This window comes from Oncorhynchus masou, chromosome 11, assembly GCF_036934945.1.
Source record: "Oncorhynchus masou masou isolate Uvic2021 chromosome 11, UVic_Omas_1.1, whole genome shotgun sequence".
Classification (NCBI taxonomy): domain Eukaryota; kingdom Metazoa; phylum Chordata; class Actinopteri; order Salmoniformes; family Salmonidae; genus Oncorhynchus; species Oncorhynchus masou.
The window spans coordinates 45,026,256-45,051,848 of NC_088222.1; the positions used below are offsets into that span (position 1 = coordinate 45,026,256).

At 42.3% G+C, this 25,593-nt stretch overlaps 1 protein-coding gene across 4 annotated transcripts; it reads right to left on the reverse strand.

Annotated features, from left to right (window-relative positions):
• Positions 1–9,305: 9,305 nt before the first annotated feature.
• LOC135548733 (heterogeneous nuclear ribonucleoprotein H-like) lies at positions 9,306–19,995 on the reverse strand. Of its 4 annotated transcripts, none has more exons than XM_064978608.1 (11): positions 19,889–19,995; positions 18,656–18,763; positions 18,417–18,572; positions 18,151–18,294; positions 16,647–16,785; positions 15,509–15,696; positions 14,601–14,707; positions 14,353–14,488; positions 14,123–14,203; positions 13,874–13,969; positions 9,306–9,933 (listed from the first exon to the last, which is right to left on the reverse strand). In XM_064978608.1, the coding sequence occupies exons 2-11, from the start codon at positions 18,738–18,740 to the stop codon at positions 9,836–9,838; spliced, it is 1,230 nt and encodes a 409-aa protein (XP_064834680.1). In that variant the 5' UTR covers positions 18,741–18,763; positions 19,889–19,995; the 3' UTR covers positions 9,306–9,835. The 4 variants fall into 4 exon arrangements, with proteins under 4 accessions (XP_064834680.1, XP_064834679.1, XP_064834683.1 ...); XM_064978607.1 differs by having other exon boundaries at positions 15,500–15,696; XM_064978610.1 differs by having other exon boundaries at positions 9,853–9,937; positions 15,500–15,696.
• Between the last annotated feature and the right edge of the window lie 5,598 nt (positions 19,996–25,593).

A 25,593-nucleotide genomic window follows, 5' to 3' on the forward strand; every position in this document is an offset into this window, starting at 1 on the left:
GAATTGCATACCATATTTTTTCCATACATCAAAATAATACTTTATTGTCAATCAGCAATTACTTACTTAGATAAGGCCTCAACAAGGCCCCAGTTAATGGTTGAAAATAACTAATTTCAGTGCCAATGAGTTACACTGAGTGTATAAAACATTAAGAACACCTGCTCTTTCCATGACATATGCTGACCAGGTGAATCCCGGTTAACGCTATAATCCCTTTTGGATGTCACTAGTTAAATCCACTTAAATCAGTATAGATAAAGAGGAGGCGAAAGTTTTTATTTTTTATTGTAAGGCTTGAGACAATTGAGACATGGATTGTGTATGTGTGCCATTCAGAGGGTGAATGGGCAAGACAAAATGTTTACGTGCCTTTAAACGGGACATGGTAGTAGGTGCCAGGGGTACCAGTTTGTGTCAAGAACTGCAATGCTGCTGGGTTCTTCACGCTCAACAGTTTTCCGTGTGTATCAAGAATGGTCCACCACTCAAAAGACATACAGCCAACTTGACACAACGGGGGGAAGCATTGGAATCAACATGGGCCAGCATCACTGTGAATGTGTTGTACAATCAGTACATTAATAGTATTGGTACCGTGTTCTTTCCATAACCTGTAACCTTTTATCAACCCACCCACCAACCAACCAATCAGATGTCATATTTACCCATTGAAAGACAAGGTCAGACCAGCCACCTGAACGTTGTCACACTTAGTGTCAGACTGCAGAGGGAGGAGGAGGTAGGCCATGAAGGAGGTGTTGAAAGACAGTTGGGCTCCAGACACAACGCCAAGCTTATACCTCTTCATCAGTAGATCTCCCAGGAAAATCCCCACCGCACCCACAGGCAGGTTCAACTCACCTGGAAAAGTTATACTCACACGTCTTTAGTGCTACCCGTGTGCTGGAGATTCAATTCCACTCATGTTCAACAAACCTAAAGGGGATGGAAGAGAACAAAAAAGTTGTATTGAATGCCATTCAACATCAGTACTGACAGGAGGGAATATTTCAGCTGGAGCATGTCCAGGTTTCTATGGCTTCGTTGAGACAGGCAGCCCAATTCAGTCATTTTTTTGAGTAATTGCTCTTTTGACCAATCATATATGCTTTGAAAAAGAGCTGATGCGAAAAATATCTAACGTGATAATTTCCCATCATTATTCAACAGGCTAATGGGTCTCCAGTTGTCTATATAGTGTATCCTTATTATGTTTGGGAATCAATGTAATTGCACCTTGCTTTAAGGAAGCCGGTAACTCCCCATTTTCTAAACATAGTAAGAATGAAAGGAATCAATTTATCTTTGCATGCTTTATAAAAGTCGCTTATTAAACCATCATTTCCAGGGGACCTACTGTCCTTTAAGGCTTTTAATACAGTATTATCTCAGCTCCAGATAACTCATCATCACAAAAATCCCTGAAATCATTATCTATCTTCTTAGCAATGTTTGCAACACATCATGCTCTATCAACTGAGCTACGAAGGAGCATGTTGACGTCACTAGAACGATGACAAGCAATTTTAACGGATTCTAAAGGGAATCATAGAATTCCAAACTCATTTCTATGGCAACACAGTCAATTTTGTAAACAATCATATTCGAACGTGTGTTGCCAAGAGACATCTAACCAACGTTCTATGGAACGCTTTCTGTGCAAAAACAACAACTTCAGTTTGCTGCTGACAAGTTTGATTTTTGAGACCTGAGAACAATCGACTGGAAAATGCCTGGGTGCTTTTCAAGACTGGCGGAGAGAGTGCTTGGATGTCCGCGGCCTACTGCGTCAACAGGTTGTTCAAATTAAGGTGTGGCTTGTTTTTCTTGTCTTTTTCTGTTTTGCAGGGTTTGTGATCATCGACAGTGACAGCGACTTCGAAGAGGGTTTGAAGTAGTTTAAAACTCTTATTTTACTACATTTAACAATGTCATTATAATTTGCGAAATGTTGTGTATTTCTATCATTCAGACATGGCAAAAATGCTTGTGCTAGAGATGTTGTAGCTAGCTAGCTTGCTAGCTAACATTAACTTTAGTAACTGTTGCTAAGCGATCGACTTTTGCTACCTAGCTAGCTAGTATTAGCAATCTTGCTACGTTTTATGTGTAACAATATTTTATATTCCAATGTTCCTCATTTTAGAAACAACTGTGCTGATGAGGTCCAGTTGGATGTGACATTGGATGATGTGCCAGATGTTCCACAGCTGCCAGTCCTCCTTGACGTCCAGAATGCTGCTATCATCCTTGAGGATGTGCCAGATGTGCAGACTATCCTTGTGGTACAATTTTCTGAAAGTTTGGGGTTATATGTTTGAAAAATATCCCAGATATTCAAGTTGTGTCTCTTTAACATGAAACAAATCTCTTGTCTGCTTTCTGCTTTAGGAGGCCACTGGCAATTGGCAGTTGATTCTGATTAGGTTCAGCCCCCTGTACTGTGGGCCTGTTGTCTGTCCTGAGCCGCCAGAGTCTCCCGTCTGTCCTGAGCCGCCAGCCAGGAGCTGCCAGAGCAGTCTGCCAGCCAGGAGCTGCCAGAGCCGCCTGTCACGCCGGCGATGCCAGAGTCGCCCTCCTGTCCGGAGCCGCCAGAGTCGCTCCTCAGTCCAGAGGTGCCTTTACGTCCAGTGGCGCTCTCTACGATGATCTTCAGTCCGGGGCCCGCTGCGAGGGTCCCCGCTCATGAGGCGCACCTAAGTGGACCAAGACTGTGGTAGAGCGGGGTCCACGTCCCGCACCCGAGCCGCTGCAGTGAAAGAGGCCCACCCGGACCCTCCCTTTTAGATTAGGTTTTTGCGGCCGGAGTGGTCCGGGGGGGGTACTGTCACGCCCTGACCTGAGTGTTCTTTGATTTCTTTATATATTTTGGTTAGGTCAGGGTGTGACATGGGTAATGTATGTGTTTCTGTACTGTCTAGGGGTTTTGTAGGTTTATGGGGTTGTTTACCATCTAGGTGTTCATGTATGTCTATGGTTGCCTAGATTGGTCCTCAATTAGAGGCAGCTGTTTATCGTTGGCTCTGATTGGGAACCATATTTAGGCAGCCATCTTCTTTGGGTATTTTGTGGGTTATTGTCTATGTGATATTGCTTGTTTGCACTCAGTTTTGATAGCGGTCACATTCGTCTTGTTATTTTGTTTGTTTAGTGTACTTTGCGTTTTTTCGTCTTTCATTAAAAAGATGTATTCACATCACATTTGGTCTCCTCACTATGACGATCGTGATAGCCGTGATTATATTTTATTTTTGATAATTGTGTAGCTGGGAGATTAATTTCAGTTTGACCTTTCATGCCTACTTTTATATTAAAACAGTTTTTATTAACTATGTCTGCTGATTATTATTACAGTATAATAACTATAAGTTGAAAATATTATGTTAAGTTTCAATCCGTATGTAGAGCAGCAGTATTAAGAACCTGACAGGGGAATTGAGAAAAATACTAGGAAATGTATTATGCATTAGCAGAAAGAGTACAAAGTAGTTGTTTAATTGAATATATCCACATTATCAGTCACACTGGTATTCAGTACAGTATGAATGGCCATGGCCCTAAGACTGCTTGGACTGTATCAGAGCAAGTGCCCCTCTGCAAGGCCCCCCCCCCTTAGCAGTGTACATTTGCCCATTTCTATGTTGTCTATATCCTTTTCTCAAAGGGTACTAGAAATGAGCATTTAAAAATTTGGGGGCATACACCAAGACCTGAGGAGCAAAATGTGTCAACCCCCAATGTCAGAGTCACTCCTACACCCCTCTGTGCACACAAAGACGCAATGATGTGTGTCTAACAAAATACATATAATGCGCTAAATGAGCGGATGGGGCTCACATGCATGATGGCTCTCGTAGTTCTCTCAGGTATTGTCAGACCCCATGAATGCAGCAGTCCTATATTTCCTCTGACAGTGGTTCCTCTTCTTACCATTGCCCTCCCTACTCCTGTCTGTGAAAGGAGCCACGGGCAGAACTTTCAGTTTGGTGGAAAATGCCACGAGATGAGCGGGAGAGGAAAGTAAAGTAATGTACAATGTATTTATATAATATACACTGAGTATACAAAACATTAAGAACACCTGCTCTTTCCATAACATAGACTGACCAGGTAAATCCATGATCCTTTATTTATGTCACTTGTTAAATCCACTTCACTCAGTGTAGATGAGCTGGAGGAGACAGGCTAAAGAAGGATTTTTAAGCCTTGAGACAATTGAGACATGGATTGTGTATGTGTGCCATTCAGAGGGTGGAACGGGCAAGACAAAAACATGTATGCGCCTTTGAACAGGGTATGGTAGTAGGTGTATCAAGAATGGTCCTCAGACCAAAGGTCATCCAGCCAACTTGTGGAAAGCTATCGACACCTCGAGTCCATGCCCTGAAAAATTGAGGCTGTTCTGAGAGAAGGGGGGGGGGGGGTGCAACTCAATATTAGAAAGGTGTTCTTTTAGCTTGGTATACTCATAGTATATGGTCCATTTACATTGTAAATACAGTGCCTTGCGAAAGTATTCGGCCCCCTTGAACTTTGCGACCTTTTGACACATTTCAGGCTTCAAACATAAAGATATAAAACTGTATTTTTTTGTGAAGAATCAACAACAAGTGGGACACAATCATGAAGAGGAACGACATTTATTGGATATTTCAAACTTTTTTAACAAATTAAAAACTGAAAAATTGGGCGTGCAAAATTATTCAGCCCCTTTACTTTCAGTGCAGCAAACTCTCCAGAAGTTCAGTGAGGACCTCTGAATGATCCAATGTTGACCTAAATGACTAATGATGATAAATACAATCCACCTGTGTGTAATCAAGTCTCCGTATAAATGCACCTGCACTGTGATAGTCTCAGAGGTCCGTTAAAAGTGCAGAGAGCATCATGAAGAACAAGGAACACACCAGGCAGGTCCGAGATACTGTTGTGAAGAAGTTTAAAGCCGGATTTGGATACAAAAAGATTTCCCAAGCTTTAAACATCCCAAGGAGCACTGTGCAAGCAATAATATTGAAATGGAAGGAGTATCAGACCACTGCAAATCTACCAAGACCTGGCCGTCCCTCTAAACTTTCAGCTCATACAAGGAGAAGACTGATCAGAGATGCAGCCAAGAGGCCCATGATCACTCTGGATGAACTGCAGAGATCTACAGCTGAGGTGGGAGACTCTGTCCATAGGACAACAATCAGTCGTATATTGCACAAATCTGGCCTTTATGGAAGAGTGGCAAGAAGAAAGCCATTTCTTAAAGATATCCATAAAAAATGTTGTTTAAAGTTTGCCACAAGCCACCTGGGAGACACACCAAACATGTGGAAGAAGGTGCTCTGGTCAGATGAAACCAAAATTGAACTTTTTGGCAACAATGCAAAACGTTATGTTTGGCGTAAAAGCAACACAGCTCATCACCCTGAACACCCTATACCCACTGTCAAACATGGTGGTGGCAGCATCATGGTTTGGGCCTGCTTTTCTTCAGCAGGGACAGGGAAGATGGTTAAAATTGATGGGAAGATGGATGGAGCCAAATACAGAACCATTCTGGAAGAAAACCTGATGGAGTCTGCAAAAGACCTGAGACTGGGACGGAGATTTGTCTTCCAACAAGACAACGATCCAAAACATAAAGCAAAATCTACAATGGAATGGTTCAAAAATAAACATATCCAGGTGTTAAAATGGCCAAGTCAAAGTCCAGACCTGAATCCAATCAAGAATCTGTGGAAAGAACTGAAAACTGCTGTTCACAAATGCTCTCCATCCAACCTCACTGAGCTAGAGCTGTTTTGCAAGGAGGAATGGGAAAAATTTTGAAATATCCAATAAATGTTCCACTTCATGATTGTGTCCCACTTGTTGTTTCTTCACAAAAAATACAGTTTTATATCTTTATGTTTGAAGCCTGAAATGTGTCAAAAGGTCGCAAAGTTCAAGGGGGGCGAATACTTTCGCAAGGCACTGTAGGTTTACTACTAAACTATGTGAATCTTTGCCAACAGTTTCCAGTTTCAGAGAGGCTGATGAATACGTACAGTATATATAAACTGTGGTAACTGTGGAGGAGACTGTCCACAGATATCTGGGCAGGGACTTACCTTCGTACCCGTCCATGGCATTGACAGAGGCACCACTGGATAGCCTGAAAGACACTGGAGACACACATGGGACTTTTATTTGAATACTACTAGGGAATAAGATTGAACGCAGCCACAAAAGGTAATCCATCCCGAGTGACAGCAAAAATAGTCAAAGGAAACATATGCTCTGACTCCAGTTAATGTACATTTTAATACTAGAATATACACCTATTTTACAATCATGTTATCTTTACAATAATCACATATTCCTAGAATATACAGTCGTGGCCAAAAGTTTTGAGAATGACACAGATATACATTTTCACAAAGTCTGCTGCCTCAGTTTGTATGATAGCAATTTGCATATACTCCAGAATGTTATGAAGAGTGATCAGATGAACTGCAATTTGCCATGCAAATGAACTGAATCCCCAAAAAACATTCCACTACATTTCAGCCCTGCCACAAAAAGACCAGCTGACATCATGTCAGTGATTCTCTCGTTAGCACAGGTGTGAGTGTTGACGAGGACAAGGCTGGAGATCACGCTGTCATGCTGATTGAGTTCGAATAACAGACTGGAAGCTTCAAAAGGAGGGTGGTGCTTGGAATCATTGTTCTTTCTCAGTCAACCATGGTTACCTGCAAGGAAACACGTGCCGTCATCATTGCTTTGCACAAAAAGAGCTTCACAGGCAAGGACATTGCTGCCAGTAAGATTGCACCTAAATCAACCATTTATCGGATCATCAAGAACTTCAAGGAGAGCGGTTCAATTGTTGTGAAGAAGGCTTCAGGGCGCCAAGAATGTCCAGCAAGCACCAGGACCGTCTCCTAAAGTTGATTCAGCTGCGGGATCGGGGCACCACCAGTACAGAGCTTGCTCAGGAATGGCAGCAGGCAGATGTGCGTGCATCTGCACGCACAGTGAGGTGAATACTTTTGGAGGATGGCCTGGTGTCAAGAAGGGCAACAAATAAGTCACTTCTCGCCAGGAAAAATATCAGGGACAGACTGATATTCTGCAAAAGGTACAGGGATTGGACTGCTGAGGACTGGGGCAAAGTCGTTTTCTCTGATGAATCCCCTTAGCGATTGTTTGGGGCATCCGGAAAAAAGCTTCTCCGGAGAAGACAAGGTGAGCACTACCATCAGTCCTGTGTCATACCAACAGTAAAGCATCCTGAGACCATTCATGTGTGGGGTTGCTTCTCAGCCAAGAGAGTGGGCTCACTCACAATTTTGCCTAAGAACACAGCCATGAATAAAGAATGGTACCAACACATCCTCCGAGAGTAACTTCTCCCAACCATCCAGGAACAGTTTGGTGACGACCAATGCCTTTTCCAGCCTGATGGAGCACCTTGCCATAAGGCAAAAGGGATAACTAAGTGGCTCGGGGAACAAAACATCGATATTTTGGGTCCATGGCCAGGAAACTCCCCAGACCTTAATCCCATTGAGAACTTGTGGTCAATCCTCAAGAGGCGGGTGGACAAACAGAAACCCACTAATTCTGACAAACTCCAAGTAATGATTATGCAAGAATGGGCTGCCATCAATAAGGATGTTGCCCAGAGTGAATTGATAGCATGCCAGGGCGGATTGCAGAGGTCTTGAAAAAGAAGGGTCAACACTGAAAACATTGACTCTTTGCATCAACTTCATGTAATTGTCAATAAAAGCCCTTGACACGTATGAACTGCTTGCAATTATACTTCAGTATTCCAAAGTAACATTGACAAAAATATCTAAAGACACTGAGGCAGCAAACTTTGTGGAAAATAGTATTTGTATCATTCTCAAAACTTTAGGCCATGACTGTACACCCATGATTCGCCTATACGTTGTTATAACTGTAGGCGAGGTTATATAATATAACCTACCCCCAAGATAAACAGACCGCTGCAACATTGTAACAGTCCCAACTCACTCACCTGATCTATGGAAAAGAAAAAGCACAAATCGTCGATATGCAATGTTCATTGCTGTTATTTTGGAGCTACTGAAAATAAACGCAATGCGCCATAAACCTATTTAACTCATTTCCACAGCACCATATATGTCCGCTAAAATGTTTCTATCTCCGTTAAAGGTGTCGCTGCTTTTCAGCAAGTGGCTTCTCTATCACAGTGCTTGGCACAGAATTTGGGAAAATAACTGTTCATTCCCCAGTGGTGCAATAACCCTACGGATGTTGCCGCCCAATGATTCATGGCCACACTTTTCAATTAGAGGCAGAGCCTAAACTGTAAAGTATGAATTTCATGGCATATACACTACATATACAAAAGTATGAGGACTGCACTTGAAATTAGTGGATTCTGCAATTTCAGCCACCAGTTGCTGACAGGTGAATAACTGCGAGCCAGGCCTAATCGCCCTACCTCACGAACGCTCGTGGTTGAATAGAAGCAAGTCCCTGCAGCAATGTTAGAACATCTAGTGGAAAGCCTTCCCAGAAGAATGGAGGCTGTTCTAGAAGCAAAGTGGTAACAAACTCCAAATTAATGCCCAAGAATTTGGAAAGAGATGTTCAACGAGCAGTTATCCACATACTAGATCATGTACAGTATCATATAGGCCAAGTCAATGGACATTAAAATGTTACTTCTAACAATATGTAGCCTCCACTGTCATGAGAACATTCGCTGCATTATCCTATAATAAAGGAATCCTTTACAGTAGACCTAAGTCATGACGGAGTCAAAAAAACAACAACATTTGAAGACTTTAAATGTGTGAGTATGGAAGTTGATCGAATATTATCAAAAAACATTGACCAGGATATGATTACTGAAAAGCAAGGGGGGCACATTAACAGGTTGGCACAAATACTGGTGCGCATTCTCTAGGTCGTGGCTAGGTTTTCTACAACACTCTGAGCTCGAGGTTCTGACAGGTGTGAGGTGGTATGCAACTTTCACTACTGAATGGTGTTTCTAAACTCCAACATTGCTTAAGATAACACCATAACTAGACCATAGGGGCCCCTGGAATGCATTAGCCTATAAAGCACAACTGAAGAAAGTGCCACCCAGTGCTAGAATGGGGCATATAGGGACAGCAGTGTTTTTTTTTGCAATTGAGCATACTTTTTTATTACAGTACTCTCCTTTAGCTGCACCTGGGAAACCGGTCCATGTTGTTTAATCCTACACCACTATAATGTGCCCCAAAATATATTGCTTTATAAGGATGAGACAAAAAATAAAAAAATCAGTGAATAAATGTTTATTAATGATGCCCATTAGCAGAATCAAAACAGTGAGCGGGGATGAGACATCTATTACAAGGTTTAAAACAGCAACCAAAAATAATATCCTGTTTATAAAAAGCAAATTCAACATGCCCTTTTAACATTATAAAAATCCCTCTGGCTCTAACCAAGTTTATAGGAACCATGAAAAAGGAGCAGAACATTTTTGCAGACTCACGAGGAGTCATTACAAGCAGTCATGATTACCATATTTACAAAAGGACACGTGGCTTCACAAACAGCATCCAGTCATTCAGAGTTGAACTACAGGTATAACTAGGGTGGAACCAAAATCCTACACCCTGTGCTGTCTCATTCACAAAACCAAAAACATAACATACGGGCTCCAATGACAAGGTTAAGAAAGGCCGGGGTAAAAATGTCTTCCCCCCAGCTTTCATACATTAGAGCTATACCACTCCAATCTGTACAAAATCTTTAACCATCTCGAAAAATAATTTCGCCAACAGCGAAGAACACCCTGGATCTCCTACATGCCCCACCCAGCTCCCATGCTCATGCTGCCATTCATGCCCATGGAGCCACGGCTGCTGCCATAGTAACTGCTGCTCATCCCGCTCTGATTACCTAACAGGAGAAAGAAATATCCACATTAGGACCGTTGCAGGCTTACCTTCAAAACAAACTATGCAACAACGGTAAAATGTAAACAAGATAGCAGACACGTCATTGAGACATTTTGACACAGCGGCACTACTGTAGATAGCAAATTTATTCTATACTATTTTGCTAACAAAATGTAAACAATTTTAGCTGGCTAGCTAATCTTGGTTAAACATAGGGCAAAACAATTATTTAAAGTAATTTAGTCTCCGCAAATCTCTTTGCTAGCAAACGTGTCACCGTCTCAATAACGAAGGCGTTCTACGTCGTCTCCACTTTCCTAGCAATATATTTTTGTAAGAGATGCAAAATATAGAACTGTGTCGGGCCAAGAGTTATTCTCATCTGATATGGAGTTTAACAAATAAAAATAATAATAGGGCTTAATAATGTTAACTAGGGCTGTGGCAGTCATTAAATTCTGTCAACCGGAGACGGTCAAGCACTAACAGCTGGTCTCACGGTAATTGACCGTTAATTAACAAAAAAAAACAACATTTTGCATCTCCTGGCTGTCCTGCAATGGTCTGCGTCACTGGCATGTAGGCTAATAAAAAAATTTTGTTTCTAAGTCTAACAAATCCACTTAATATAGCCTACACCATCGCAAACAGCTCTAAAGATGTGATCTAGTAGAACTTTATAAACACTCTTGAGTTGTCCTTATGTTAGGCCTGATATGGCTGTGGGCTACACTAGCTAATTTAGCAGATTAGAGACAAGATTTGCTTAGAATTCAGTGGCATTATTTTATGGTATTTAGAAAACAATTGAACGTCGCTGAATAAAATAGGATATTTTCACCAAACGATTCCCCAGAAAGTGCGCACATGCTTCCATTTTGTGTTTCGCAGTTCCTACAGCGCATTCAGAAAATATTCAGGCCTCAACCTTTTCTACATTGTTACATTACAGCCTTATTCTAAAATTGATTCAATTGTATTGCCTCAATCTACGCACAATACCTCATAATGACTAGGCAAAAACAGGTTTAGAACTGTGCAAATGTAAAAAATAAACCAATCACATTTACAAAAGTATTCAGACCCTTTACTCAGTACTTTGTTGAATCACCTTTGGCAGAAATTACATCCTCAAGTCTTCTTGGGTATGATGCTACAAGCTAGGTACACCTATATTTGGAGAGTTTCTCCCATTCTTCTCTGTAGATCCTCAAGCTCTGTCAGGTTGGATGCGGAGCTGCACAGCTATTTTCCGGTCTCTCCAGAGATGTTTGATCGGGTTCTAGTCCAGGCTCTGGCTGGGACACTCAAGGACATTGAGACTTGTCCCGAAGCCACTCTTGCGTTGACTTGGCTGTCTGCTTTGGGGCATTGTCCTGTTGGATGGGGAAACTTCGTCCCAGTCTGAGGTCCTGAGTGCTCTGGAGCAGGGTTTCATCAAGGATCTCTGTAGTTTGCTGTTCAACTTTCCCAGTCCCTGCTGTTGAAGAACATCCCCACAGCATGATGCTGCCACTGCGCTTCACCGTAGGGATGGTGCCAGGTTTCCTCCAAATGCGACACTTGGCATCCAGGCCAAAGAGTTCAATCTTGGTTTCATCAGCCAGAGAATATCGTGTCTTGTGGTCTGAGTCCCCTTTAGGTGCCTTTTGGCAAACTGCAAGCAGGCTGTCATGTGCCTTTTACTGAGGAATGCCGTCTGTCTGGCCACTCCACCATAAACGCCTGATAGGTGGAGTGCTGCAGAGATGGGAGAACCTTCCACAAGGACAGCCATCTCCACAAAGGAACTCTGGAGCACTGTCAGTGACCATTGGGTTCTGTGTCACCTCTCTGACCAAGGCCCTTCTCCCTTGATTACTCAGTTTGGCCAGGCGGCCAGCTCTAAGGTGGGTTTTGGTAGTTGATGGGGCCACTGTGTTCTTGGGGCCTTTCAATGCAGCATAAATTTGTTGACTTGTTCAACAAAATATTGCCTAGGAGCTCTACGGACTATTCCTTCAACCTAATGGCTTGGTTTTTGCTCAGACATGCACCATCAACTATGGACCTTATATAAACAGGTGTGAGTTTCAAAATCACGTCCAATCAAATGAATTTACCACACGTGGACTCCAAATAAGTTCAACAAACATCAAGGACGATTAATTAAGTTCAATTTCGAGTCTCACAGCAAAAGGTCTTAATACTTACGTAAAAAAGGTTTATAATACATTTGTAAAAATGACTAAAAAAATGTTTTCGCCTTGTCATTGATGAGGAAAATATTTAATCAATTAGAGAATAAGGCTGTAACGTAACAAAATGTGGAAAAGGGGTCTGAATACTTCCCAAATGCACTTGGTCAACTTTTGTACTATGGGGATTGTGTCGAGGAAGAGAGTGGATGGGTACCAAAAAAAATGCAAATAGCTGTGCAGCAACACTCCCCATCCAACCTGACAGAGCTTGTGAGGATCTGCAGAGAATAGGAGAAACTCCCCAAATACAGGTGAGCCAAGCTTGTAGCATCATACCCAAGAAGACTCGAGGCTGTAATCATTGCCAAAGCTGATTCAACAAAGTACTGAGTCAAGTGTGAATACTTATGTAAATGTGATTTGTTTTTCTTTCATAACATTTACAGAAATGTCTACAAATGTTAATGGTTTGTCATTATGTGGTATTGTGTGTAGACTGATGAGTAAAACACTTTAGAATAAAGCTGTGACGCAACAAAATGTGGAAGTAGTAAAGGGGTCTGAATGTACTGTATACCACTGGTCAACTTATCCTTCTGTGCAAGAAATAAATATTCCAAACATGCTCTGGGACCGTTGTGGGATGCAATAGATCCCCATTTAATACAACCAATAATTAAATAAATAAACTTTTAAAAGCAATGACGCTGACGCAACCAATCAGAACATTTAGCTTAAAATGTTGATAAACTATTACGCCATTTCTTCACATAAGCCAGCAATACGAACACGGCAGTAGGCTGTAAGCACTAATGTTGCAAAAAGCAATCAATTAGCGGGAAAACACTTAAAAGTGACCGCAGATGCAACTATGCATGTAATGCGTTATAATAAAGGTAAATGTTTATGGTGAACTTAGTTCTTCCCCAACTTGAAACTCACGTGCTGCGTATGTATGTAAAGCGGATTAATGTGCTTCATTTAATTAGTTATTTGGCCACTTTAGGTTTTGAAACAAACCGTGTCCAAACATATAGGCCTACGGACGAGACTACATGATGCATGTGACTGATTTGAAAAAAAAAAACCACAAAGGCATGAGGGGTTTGCCTAAGTGCACATCATTTAAAAGTGATAATACATAATTCACAAGCGATAGTGTGATGGGTGACAAAAGCCTATTCTTAATTTTGCGTTGTCTTTACATATGCTGCTAAATACTATAAGTGTGAAATTAGTTCTAATTTAGGATGGATCATTATCATGCACCTGTCAGGAACAGGGGCATGGAAAAAATACATACATGTAATGTATGCACTTCAATAGCGAATGGAGGACGCTTTTTCTGTGGTTCATTTTCATACCAGCCAGGTAGGCTATAATCCTGTCGTAAAGCAAAGCAATGTGCTTAATATTAGGAAAGTCCATAAATAGGTCTAGCATAGAGGCTATCAAAACTGTGCTCACGTAATTGCATAGCCTATAGAAATGTTGCACATGTTATTAAAAACATTTGTATTGATGTCAGAGTGATTAGCAGGACAATAGAGGGCCGAGTACCAGACAGTTAACGAGTTTGGTAGGCTACTAATGACCATCAGCAGCAGCAGAGCTTGGAGAAGCCTCGTTACCGTGACTAAACGGTCACATGGAATTTGACTGTGGTCATGGCACGTGACCGCCGGTGTGGCAGTAATAAGGTCACTGTAACAGCCCTAGTTACAACCCTCCTGTGACAGGCAGCAGAGAGCTGACACTTACTGTAATCATTGTACCCCCCCATGCTGGACTGGCTGCTGTAACCACCCGTGTAACCAGCGCTCATCTGCTGGCTGCCTCCATAGGAAGATTGGTTGGCTGTGGAAAATAGAACTCTCAAATAAAATAACTTAACAATATGGTGCTTGTCCAATTAATGCCAAAGTCTGCACAAAGTACTCTACTATCCCCCCCGTGGGCCCAGAAAATCCAAATTTATACCTTCATCTATCCCCAACTGAAAATACTCACCCACAGCACTCATCTGGCCACCATAGCCTCCATTACTGCCCCCTGCTGTTGAGTTGAGGAACAACTCAACATAACGGTGTTCTGATAAGGAAGAGCGAGAGGGCAGTTACATCAAACTTCTTAATTGGATTAAAAAACAATGGATTTAGGATGCAACTGTCCAGACAGGAAGGGTAAATAAGGTAATATCATGTAAAGGGCGATGACACATCTAATTACTGCCGACTCACGCATGTTGGCTTTATCCTTTGACATAGCTGCCACAGCATCCTCATGTGTGGCAAACTCCACATCAGCCTCTCCAGTCATCCTTCCATCTGGACCAGCCTCGATGTGCACGCGCACTGGGTTCAATGGCGAGAAAAACTACATGGGAGAAAATTGAGACAATTAGCATTCCCAGTCAGTGATTGTTCACCTTTCCATCAGTGACTGTCAACAGATGACTGTATATTATGTAACTAGTTCTGGTGCTCACACTGTAGATATCCGTCTCTGTTGCCCGGTAAGGAAGTCCCCTCATGTGCACACAGTGTCCAGTCGTACTCTGAAAACTTGAACCACCATCGCCATAACGATCGGAACCTATAAGTCATTAGGAAAGTCGACAGAGATAGAAAGCTTACAAATAGTTTCACCCACGAAAACATTAGAAATACAAACTCAAAGTAACTCCAGTATGCTTTCACCCAGAGGTTGGAACCTAAATTATTTTTCAATCGTTTCATTCTGTACCGAACCACCCCCCCCCCCACCCCCTGTTCCCAACCAGCAAAAATAAAGTTCGGAACTGGTTGAGCTAGCTTGCGTGTGCAGAACAATACTAGAATTAAAAACATTGTATACTTAAAATGCACTGAAGTTCGTCCATTAATCTCAAACTAATAAAAAATCTCTCCCCATCTTCTGAATCAAGCTTGTACAGTAGCCTATGCTTTGGAGGGGTGAGGGGCAGGTAGCCAGCACAGGCAAACATTTTCAGCTTGCAGGCAAACACTGGACAAAGTTTGAGTGAGGCTTTGCATAGGCACTTTGTTGCATTTTGTTGTGGGACTAGAAAAAATGTCTCGAAGCTAAACATTTAGTTTTTAACTGGTTCCTATAATTTTTTAAATAATAGTTCTGTTTCAGAACAATATGGATCACTTCCGTTCCTGGTTATGTTTCTTATCCTTGAAAAAAAATTCTGGTCTTGTTCCCTGAACAGGTTCAAACCCTTGCATTCTAATACCCAATGCGTTCCACAAGAAACATTTTCAGTTTACCCTTGCTGTTATGTCCCATCACCACTCACCTGAGATTTCCAAAGAAGATAGAACAGAAACCAGAAAAAAGGTGTAGGAGAAAGATGGAAAGGACAAAGCACTTTATTCTCACCAGCCTCACCTCCGCCGTAGCCCCCACGGCGCATCCTGTCAAAGGAGCCTCCGCGGCTCATGCCATTGTAGCCACGGCCGCCACCACCACCAGGCCTGTCGTAGGGGCCTGGTCTCTGCATGCCACCCATCGTTTTGCGTGGGGGATCGTAATTTGTCCGCACCTCTGCATCGCTGCTCTTGAATATCTCAATATACCTAAAGGCACACAGACAAGTGTTAGGCCAGGGTCCTGGACCCAAAAGGTTTAACGGCTATTGAGGAGAATACTTTACATGGAGCAAAACAAAATAAATCTGCCAATACTAATGACATAGGTCTGTAGCATGTTCGTCCTGTTGCTCACAGCCATGCATGTCAATCATAGTATCTAGAAGCTAATTGATGCCTCTGAAACTATGCATTTTTACTGACCGAACATCGATGTTTCTTAATTGTTAGGGTTAATAATAAACATAGCCCCTGGAACGATAAAGCTATTTTCCTGTTGATGTCTTAAATAAACTAGCACTGAGAAGTCAAAAAAAAACAGAATGAACCATAGAAAATTACACTTGTCAGTGTAGAAATGCCATCATTGACCCCCAGACGACCAAAGCTTTCCTTGTGACTGCAGGATCCATGGTCTAAGGAAGACTGGGTCTCAGTTACACATTGTGTGACATGAGGGTCTGTGGATTAGTGCTGAGTGAAAAATGGTAACTTCTAGAGGGGGGGGGCACCATGATATCAAGGTGCATTTTCTTTATTTTATTTTAAAGAGATGCCACATTTAAATTACATCCAAAATTAGCACATTGGATTGGTGTGTAGATCAAAAGCATATGTTTTTATCCAACCCAGTTTAGTGAAATATTGTGAATTCTCTATCTACCAAAGGTGTTTCCTGACCACCTTGAGTGGAAGTCAATCGAAAACTCAAAACAAAGTCCAGGACAATCACTCAGCACTAAAGTATTTTTTGGCAAAAAATAAGTGAATCTCTGAATTCGACGAGGCTATGGTTGATGATCTCATATGGATACGTGTATGAATGTCCTTGTTGAATGTGTAGGTTCTTGACATGTGTCATTACGACAGAAGACGATTGTGGCAACAGATGAATACCATAAGAAAAGCAGCTTAGCCAGCCAACCATCCATCCCCACCTGTGCCCTATTCTTTCCTTGTGTTTCTTTAGAGCCTTTTCAGCTATATCCTGTGAAGCAAACTGCACGAAGGCCTCCCCCGTACTCCTCCCCTGGAAGTCCACCGGCAATGTTATCCCATTTGGCACGATTTCCAACCCTTCAACCCAAGGACAGATAACCCCAGCGGGGGACATTAAATGACATGCCCATTCAGTGTTGTTGCTCTTTTTCTGCTAAAACAACAAAATGAAAACACATCAGACACGAGAACCCTATAAAAAGAAAAGCCTTATGAGCAGTGAACCAGATGGGTGTCACCATTTTGATCATTAACTTACTTTTTTTTTTTGTACTTCATTCTGGAAACATAAATGAAATGAAGGGATCCATAGAATATTCGGGAGATATTAAGTTATTATACCAGTTTTGGGTGATGCTACTGCTGAACGTACGAGTCTGAATTTAAAGTAACTGCCCAGTGTTTTCCAGTTATATATAATTAATTACAACACAATATGAGTGAAATAGCCTTCCTTTACGTAAAAAATAAATACATTTCATGATGAATTGTGTGGGTGTATACCAGTCAATAAAAATAAATAAACACCTGATTGGCCAGCTCAGCCAGTAAGCCAATGCGACGTCTCAGCCAAAAACATGAGGAAATCGCAAGCATTTACAAAATGGTCTGTTTGATACACGGACTTGAAGTGGGTTTTTTGGAAGTGTTTTTTTTTTGTTACACATGTATGCTTTGGCCACAAAAAATTAACACAAGCCTTTAAAAAGTGAGATTCTCACTGGACAGTTACTTTAACATTAATCCAAAACAGAAGTATCCAGCTTTAATCTAATCTGTCTCAGTTATTTTTGACTATCATGTTTATATCAAAGAGTTCAGATGTCAATTCAATGTCAAGAGACCTTTGAGATTAGAATTTTCCTTCAGCCAAATCTTGAACTACAGGCAGTGTCTTTTCAAAGTCATGTTGAGATCAACTAAGGATGATTATCTTAAAGCATGTGTCACATGAAGCAATCGGATGCAATATATGTGGCTTGCAAAACAAGATGCATCTGTGTTGCTTAGTGTCAGCCTGCAACTTGGTTGCATTGCATGAAATAAAAATGTGTTCGTACTGCTACAATCCGCGAATGATTGGCAGTCAATAAAATGCCATTTTAATAGTGAATCCAAACGTTTTTGTCCAGTTTCAAATGTAATTGTCCAACATGAACTGCACTAGTTCTAATCTCGTTTCCAGCTTGGTCAGCTAGCTAGCGTGGTAAAACGTAGTTAGAAAATAGGCTACATTTTGGCTAGCTAGTTAAATTGAACAGCAAACATGGTCTATATCACTAATGTTAGAATTACCAAACAGTTGGATAAACAAATCATTTATGAAACCATGATGTATGACAAGATTGGATGTCGCATGCAATTTCAATTGCCTTCTTTTTGCCTAATGTGACAGAGGCTTAAGAATTAATCAATTGGAGGGAAAAAGGGCACTAAACACACCTGAGAAGAACTGGACAATCTCCTCCTTGCTACAGCCGAAGGGAAGGCCACGCAGCCGCACAAGCCCATCCCCCTCAGTCTCTGGGCAGTTTGGACCGGTGTGCTTCATGACCCAGTCCATCTCCACATTGTTCGATTTGAATACTTGAGGGAAAAAAATGAATGTGAGGATCCTTTGGCATCTAATCCTCCCCCAGAACATGATGTTGGCACAATCACCTTAAAAGACAAGTCACTACTGGAACAGGGAGACAAAACCTTAATACCTTCCACATATCTGTGACCCAGGGTCTCTCGGTCTTTCTTGACTGCAATCTTCAGGTCGTCCTCCGACTCCAGCTCTACGAAGGCCTCTCCGCTTGGCCTGCCCTCACGAGTGTAGGTGAAATGGATGCTTGTGCCGTTGTTTGCAACTTTACAATCTGGAATATTTTGTACCAATTTAGTCACCTGAAAATAGGTCAGACTTCCTTACATTTAACAATATAAGTAGCCAGGTTCTTACCAGAGAAAAATCTTGACACTTCATCCACAGCGCAAGACCAGGGAAGGCCACGAATGCGCACCACAAATCCCTCTCCATCTGCCATGGTTGGTTTATGGTCGGTCAGCCCTTTGAGACAGAATCGACAAGTTACTTACTATACAGCCACATCTTGATGGGCTAATATTCAATGAAAATGTCCATATGCCAGATGACCATGTAGTTAAGGGTTGTAGCTAAATATAAATTGGCCAGCTGGCAAGAGTGCCAGACTTTGTTTTCCTTGGTAGTCTGTGGTTCAGCAAACGGGTCAGGACTGCACCACCTGGGTAGCCAAAAGGCCGGCAGATGGTGATACACAACATCCTGAACTAGCAATAGACACTAGCATGGTGGTGGAAAAGAAAGTATGCATTGTTTCCCCGACTTCTCACCATTATATCGAGTTAAATGAGGAAATCGACGGATTTCAAATGACATTTTATTTGTCACACACGTTTAGCAGATGTTATCGCGGGTGTTGCGAAATGCTTGTATTTGCAGCCTGAATGGAGAATGTTGTATATACGAACCGGTCCATTGGGGATAATAGCCGGTTGAAAATATTACCATTGGATGATAAGATAAAACGACTCAATATCGCCACCTGCCGGGATTTGGCTTTTAGAGGTAAAGCCAGCGCGCATCACTCAATATCGTCAAAGCAGAAATCGAAATCGAAAACGCAGAATCTGAATCAATTTAATTTGGGAAAGACTAGGTACTACGTTAAGAAAAACGAAACAATGTATTCAACACTTTCATCAATGGGCATAGCCATTTGAGTTGCTAACTAAACAGTAACATTTATTTATTTTAAATGGCCTGGCCTAAATAAAATAAAAAGCAACTAGGCGGCTCGCGAACATTTTAATGAATGAGTATAGTTAGGTAGTTAATATTATCAGTGGTTAGCCTCTGATATTACGCATGTTATCTAGACTATCAAGTATGTAAGTGCCTGAATCACAATTTACGAAACCAGCAACAATAGTTTGCAATCATTCTTTACTAGTCTTAAACACGTTACTGGCTAGTCAGACAAAGCAAGCTATCGGCACGCAGACAAACACGTCGCAGGCCTCAAGGCTTATCCAGTAATCCACGTCAGTCTACAATTAGAAAACTATAAATACTTGAATCATGAATTCTTACAAATGCATTAACTTAGCTAACCTTTCATCTTTAATATAATGCAACCTAAAATGAAAATACCTTGATTTCTTTTTTCTGATAAAGTGGGTGTTCGGCGATAACTGCTGTCTGGACTTGCGTTCCACTTCTGCACCAGAGCGCATGCGACGTGCACCACCGGAAACGCAAAGCCTTCTTCTTTTTTGGTTTGGCATCCAATATTTTGCATTACCGCCCCCAGCTGGACTATAATATAAATCCATCATACTTTGTGATTCAAAAGGGGAAGAGGAGAAAAAAATAACAATTACACAAAAATACACCCTTCTAACTATCCCTACACTCATTAAAAACGTACTACCCCATTCCACTACCTTGACCTTATCTGCTCCTTCACCATGCCAATGGCCTGGGAGGACTGGACACCAACACACCCTGTAACTCTTCTGAAGTCAAATCTCAAATACCAAAACACTTCTCTGCAGCTGCCAGAGATCTACGTTCCATTTCTGAGGTACAGTTGATAACCATTGCCATTAAGGCTAAGAAGCCAACCTTAATGAAGTATATATCACTCATTGGCCTATCCCTCTGTGCTGGCACAGATCTACTATTCACATGGATCCTCTCATGATCCCTCATACTTGACCCATCCTCCTCTACTTTCTTCACTGCCTCAGTATACGACACCTTCTGCACAACTACTCTAGCCACCTCAACCTGCTTCCGATCCCCAGCAACATGGGCACCCCTTCAGTTGACAAGCACAACTTTATCCACTGAAAAAACACAATCCTCTATCCCATGCCCTCCTACGCACTTCCCTCATCTAGGAATCTTCCTCCTACGAACTACTGCAGGCATGACCATAAACGGTGCACCTGAAACAGCTCAGTGGACTCTGCACAAAAGCTCTAACGGGATATTTGATATATCCTAACACGACGTTGTCGGGTAAAGGCTGACTCAAAAGGACTGACAGTGCCTCCTCGGTTTCACCACACTCACCACCGGGTCTGTCACACCAAAAGGAAAGCAATCTTCAACTTCAATTGCTTCACCTCCCCACTCAACTGCACCCAACTCCTTTCCCACTCACCCGGAAACCACAAATGGATCCGCCAAAAGGTAAGGATCCACTTTCTTCAAAAATCTCACTCTTGCTTGACCAGATTGTTCTTTATCATGCCCATTGATGTCAGGCATCGGTTCCGTGCTCTTCACCACACATTCCACCTGACTTAACTCGCCCTCATTCCCTTTCATTTCACCTCCAGAACTCAGTCTGGCGCACTACTCACTCTGTTGGCGCTTGACACCAATCTTCTTCGACACCCCATCTCCATTTTTTTCTATCTCAAATTCAAATCCATGCTCTGCTTTCCTCATTCTCTTCGACCTCTTCTTCCCCACTCCATCTCATAATCGTCCTCCTCACCTCGGAAACATGTCTTCTCTGGGTGCCGACATTTTGAGAGCATGAGCAGTGTCCACACAGAAAAAAACTTATTCTTAAATTCCTCTCCTCACTACTTAGTTAATTGTGGAAGAGTGTTGAATAGCTTATGCAAACCATTTAATAGGGGTTTCCACTAGATAGCATAGCCAAGGTCAAACTTGGCTAGGCTCTATCGTAAAAATGTATGTTAACAAAAATGTGCTATTTGGTCTTAATTTAAGGTTTGAGTATGGTTAAGGTTAAAGTTAAAGTTAAGTTTAAAATCACATTTTAACTAGATAAATAGTAGTAATAGACAGGGTTTATAACTTTGTGGCTATGGTAACTACCAACCCAAAGATTGTGCTGTATCGCCTTAGTGGAAACCAAGACTGTTCTTAGGGCAGGTCTGCCGGTTTCAACCAGCAGAAGCGACTTTTCGTAGCAGGTTAGGAGGAGCTGGTTCTAGCCTTTTAGGGGCCCTAAGTGATGACTGAATTGCGCATCGCAAAGTTTTAACCAATACTTTGAACAAAGCTTTTTAAATACCTGGTTTGAATACCCATTCAATAACCAATTAGTTAGCATTTACAGGTAAATATCACAAGTTGAAACGTTTTTCCTACCCTACCGGCTACCGATGTCATTCCATTCTGTAAGCTGCTCCATGCTACAACCAGTTGAGATCTGCTAGCTTTTGCTGCCTTATTCTGAAGAAATTTATAAGGCATTATAAGTGCCTATATCTAGATGTAATATTCAACTAACAACTGATAAGGCAATGCCGCAATAGAGTGATTATTGGAAGAATCAAACCATTCATGCAACAAGAACTGGAAGCACCAACTGCTAGGGGAGCAACCTGGTCTCAGAGCATTTCGTATTTGTCACAAGAATTTTCAATCCCAATGATGATAACTAACAATTATTTAAGCTTTGACCAATCCCTGAGGTTTGTAAGACCCTGGGTTTAATAATAATTAGGCAAAGACTCATCTTAAGGAAAAGGTCTGTAAGGTTTATTCAGAGAGCGCTCTGAAGACCCAAAATACAAACATGTCATTGTATAACTCCTACCACCCCACCTACTTACACGCACCCACCGACACACAAGCAGTAGGGGGATTACACGCACACACAGACACACAAACAATAGGTGGGATGTATCTTTCCCCACAGTTCACATTCCTCGTTTATCACTACAAAGCTGGCAGTTCCATAACATTCCCTCCCTCCCAAGATAAGAGAAACTTTGACAGTGTCTCTTTCCTGTCGTAAGTTTTTCAAAGTTCCAACCAGGTCAGGTCATGTATAGTTTAAATTGTCCTCGGTGTTGTCTTAGTCACACACACACACATCTCTTCCTTACTTGTCTTGACCAAACCTTATTGGACTTTAGTCAAATTATTCTTAATACATTTTACATAATCTAATAATTACGTTTCAGGGTGGAATTCTTTAGTCATTACCTTAAACATATAAATTCCCTTATCAGTATTATTCTGTACGTAAGTCCGAGCCACTCTATTTAGTAATATGCAGTATGTTTTGTATGGTTACACAAGACAGAGGATTACTTAAGGCAAAAAAACAAAAGGAAGATGGTTGGTCGGTGTATATTGCATACGTCTAGCAACCCAAAGGTTGCGAGTTCGAATCTCATCACTGTAGAATTTTAGATAATTAGCAACTTTTCAACTACTTATAACTTTGTAGTTACTTTGCAACAACTTAGCATGTTAGCTAACCTTTCACCGAACCCTAACTTGAACCCTTTTAGCGAACTCTAACCCTTTAGCCTAACTCTGTCCCACCCTGATTTGTTTCACATGTCTTGTGCCTGTCTCCACCCCCCCACCAGGTGTCTCCCATTTTTCCCCATTATCTCCTGTTTATCTTTACCTGTGTTGTCTGTTGTCTGTTGTTCATCTTGTCTTGTCAGGTTGTACCAGTGTGTTTACCGGTTTCCTGTTCTTAAGTTTTGCTTCTAGTGTTCCCGGTTCTGACATTTCTGCCTGTCCTGACCTGCCTGCTGTCCAGTACCTGCCTGACTCTGACCTGGTTATGAACCTCTGCCTGCCCCCTGTGTTATAATGAATATCTGAGATTTGAACTATCCGCCTCCTGTGTCTGCATCTGGGTCTTACCCTGAGCCGTAATGAACTCATAAACTTCACCCTAACCCCTAGCCTAGATAGCATTAGTGCAATGACTAGCGTAGCGTTAGTGCAATGACTGGAAGTCTATGGTATCTACTAGCATGCTAGCAGTTACCATAGACATCCACTCATTGCACTAACGCTAGTTAGCAACTTCCTTGAAACTGCATGCAGAGACATAAAAATGGTGTTAAAAAGTTCATCTGACTCTGGGGAAGTAGATTGCCAAAATCCTGAAGTATCCCTTTAAGCAATTTTAGCAGCACCAAATCACAACATCCAACCTCTTACCTTCCATTCCATCCCCTAGACTACACGAGCTAGTCATTCCACATAAGCTTCAAATCAACCTTCTTTTTCTGTGGAGTTTAATGGCAGTTGGTATCCAACATGTTTGTCATGGATCCCCCGGTACTTCTGCTCATTCCGTTCACCAGCTCCGGAGGTCTAGGTCACTGGCCTTCTAGACGTCACTGAACTGGATTCATTACCACCAACCCTGGACTGTCTTGTCTCATTATGCACACCTGGTTCCCATTCCCCCTGATTAGTATGTGTATATGTGCCCCCTGTTCTCCATTGTCCTTGTTGGTTATTGTTACCATGTCCGTTGGCCCTGTGTGTACCTGTGCTATTGTATCGACGTCCATGATACGTGTTATTGTGCACTTGCGAGATGCAAGGGATTCCTTTATGCAATGCGACCTGTACCTTGCTTGCTACGCCAATGCTGTCTCTGGGAGAGACAGGGTTGCCACCATCATCTCGGCACTGACTGGACGGGCCCAGGATTGGGGTGCTGGGGGACCCGTTTCCCAGCTTACGAGCGCTTCACCCTCTTCCTCTCTGTGTTTGATCATACTGTGGAGGGCCGAGAGTGGTGTGAGCTTCTACTCCGACTACACCATGGATCTAGGACTGCCTCCACCGGACCATCGCGGCCTCCACCGAATGGAACGAGTCAGCTCTGGTCACCATGTTCTGCAGCGGACTGCGGGAGGAGGTACAGATGGAGTTAGCCTAACGTGATGACAACCTGTCACTCGACCAGCTTATCAGAATGGCGATTCGTTTGGACAACCTTCTGCAGTCCAGACGAAGACCTACATGGAATCCAGAGCACATGGCTACACCTGCTCTGTGGCCAGAGCTGATTGTCCACTGCGTTACGCATTCCTTTGGTTCCCCTACAGTCACCCATTCCGATTCGAGGCCTAGATAATCGTCACATTCTTTTGGAGAGATTGGAAACCCAAATTGGTCTACACGGAAAAGTTCTGGCCTGGTTTAGATCTTATTATCTGTCGGAAAGATATCAGTTTGTGAATGGTTTGTCCTCTGACAAATCAACTGTAAATTTCAGTGTTCCTCAAGGTTCCGTTTTAGGACCACTATTGTTTTCACTATATATTTTACCTCTTGGGGATGAAAATGATGCAGAAAAATGAATCCATACTTTTGTTACTTCTAGGTTAGACTACTGCAATGCTCTACTTTCCGGCTACCCGGATAAAGCACCAAATAAACTTCAGCTAGTGCTAAATACGGCTGCTAGAATCCTGACTAGAACCAAAAAAAATGATCATATTACTCCAGTGCTAGCCTCCCTACACTGGCTTCTTGTTAAGGCAAGGGCTGATTTCAAGGTTTTACTGCTAAGCTCCAAAGCATTACATGGGCTTGCTCCTACCTATCTCTCTGATTTGGTCCTGCCATACATACCTACACGTACGCTACGGTCACAAGACGCAGGCCTCCTAATTGTCCCTTGAATTTCTAAGCCAACAGCTGGGGGCAGGGCTTTCTCCAATAGAGCTCCATTTTTTATGGAATGGTCTGCCTACCTATGTGAGAGACGCAGACTCAGTCTCAACCTTTAAGTCTTTACTGAAGACTCATCTCTTCAGTGGATCATATGATTGAGTGTCGTCTAGCCCAGGAGTGTGAAGGTGAACGGAAAGGCTCTGGAGCAATGAATCGCCCTTGCTGTCTCTGCCTGGCCGGTACCTCTCCATCCACTGGGATTCTCTGCCTCTAACCCTATTACAGGGGCTGAGTCACTGGCTTACTGGTGCTCTTTCATGCCGTCCCTAGGATGGGTGCGTCACTGATGTGATCTTCCTGTCTGGGTTGGCGTCCCCCCCCCCCTTGGGTTGTGCCGTGGCAGAGATCTTTGTGGGCTATACTCG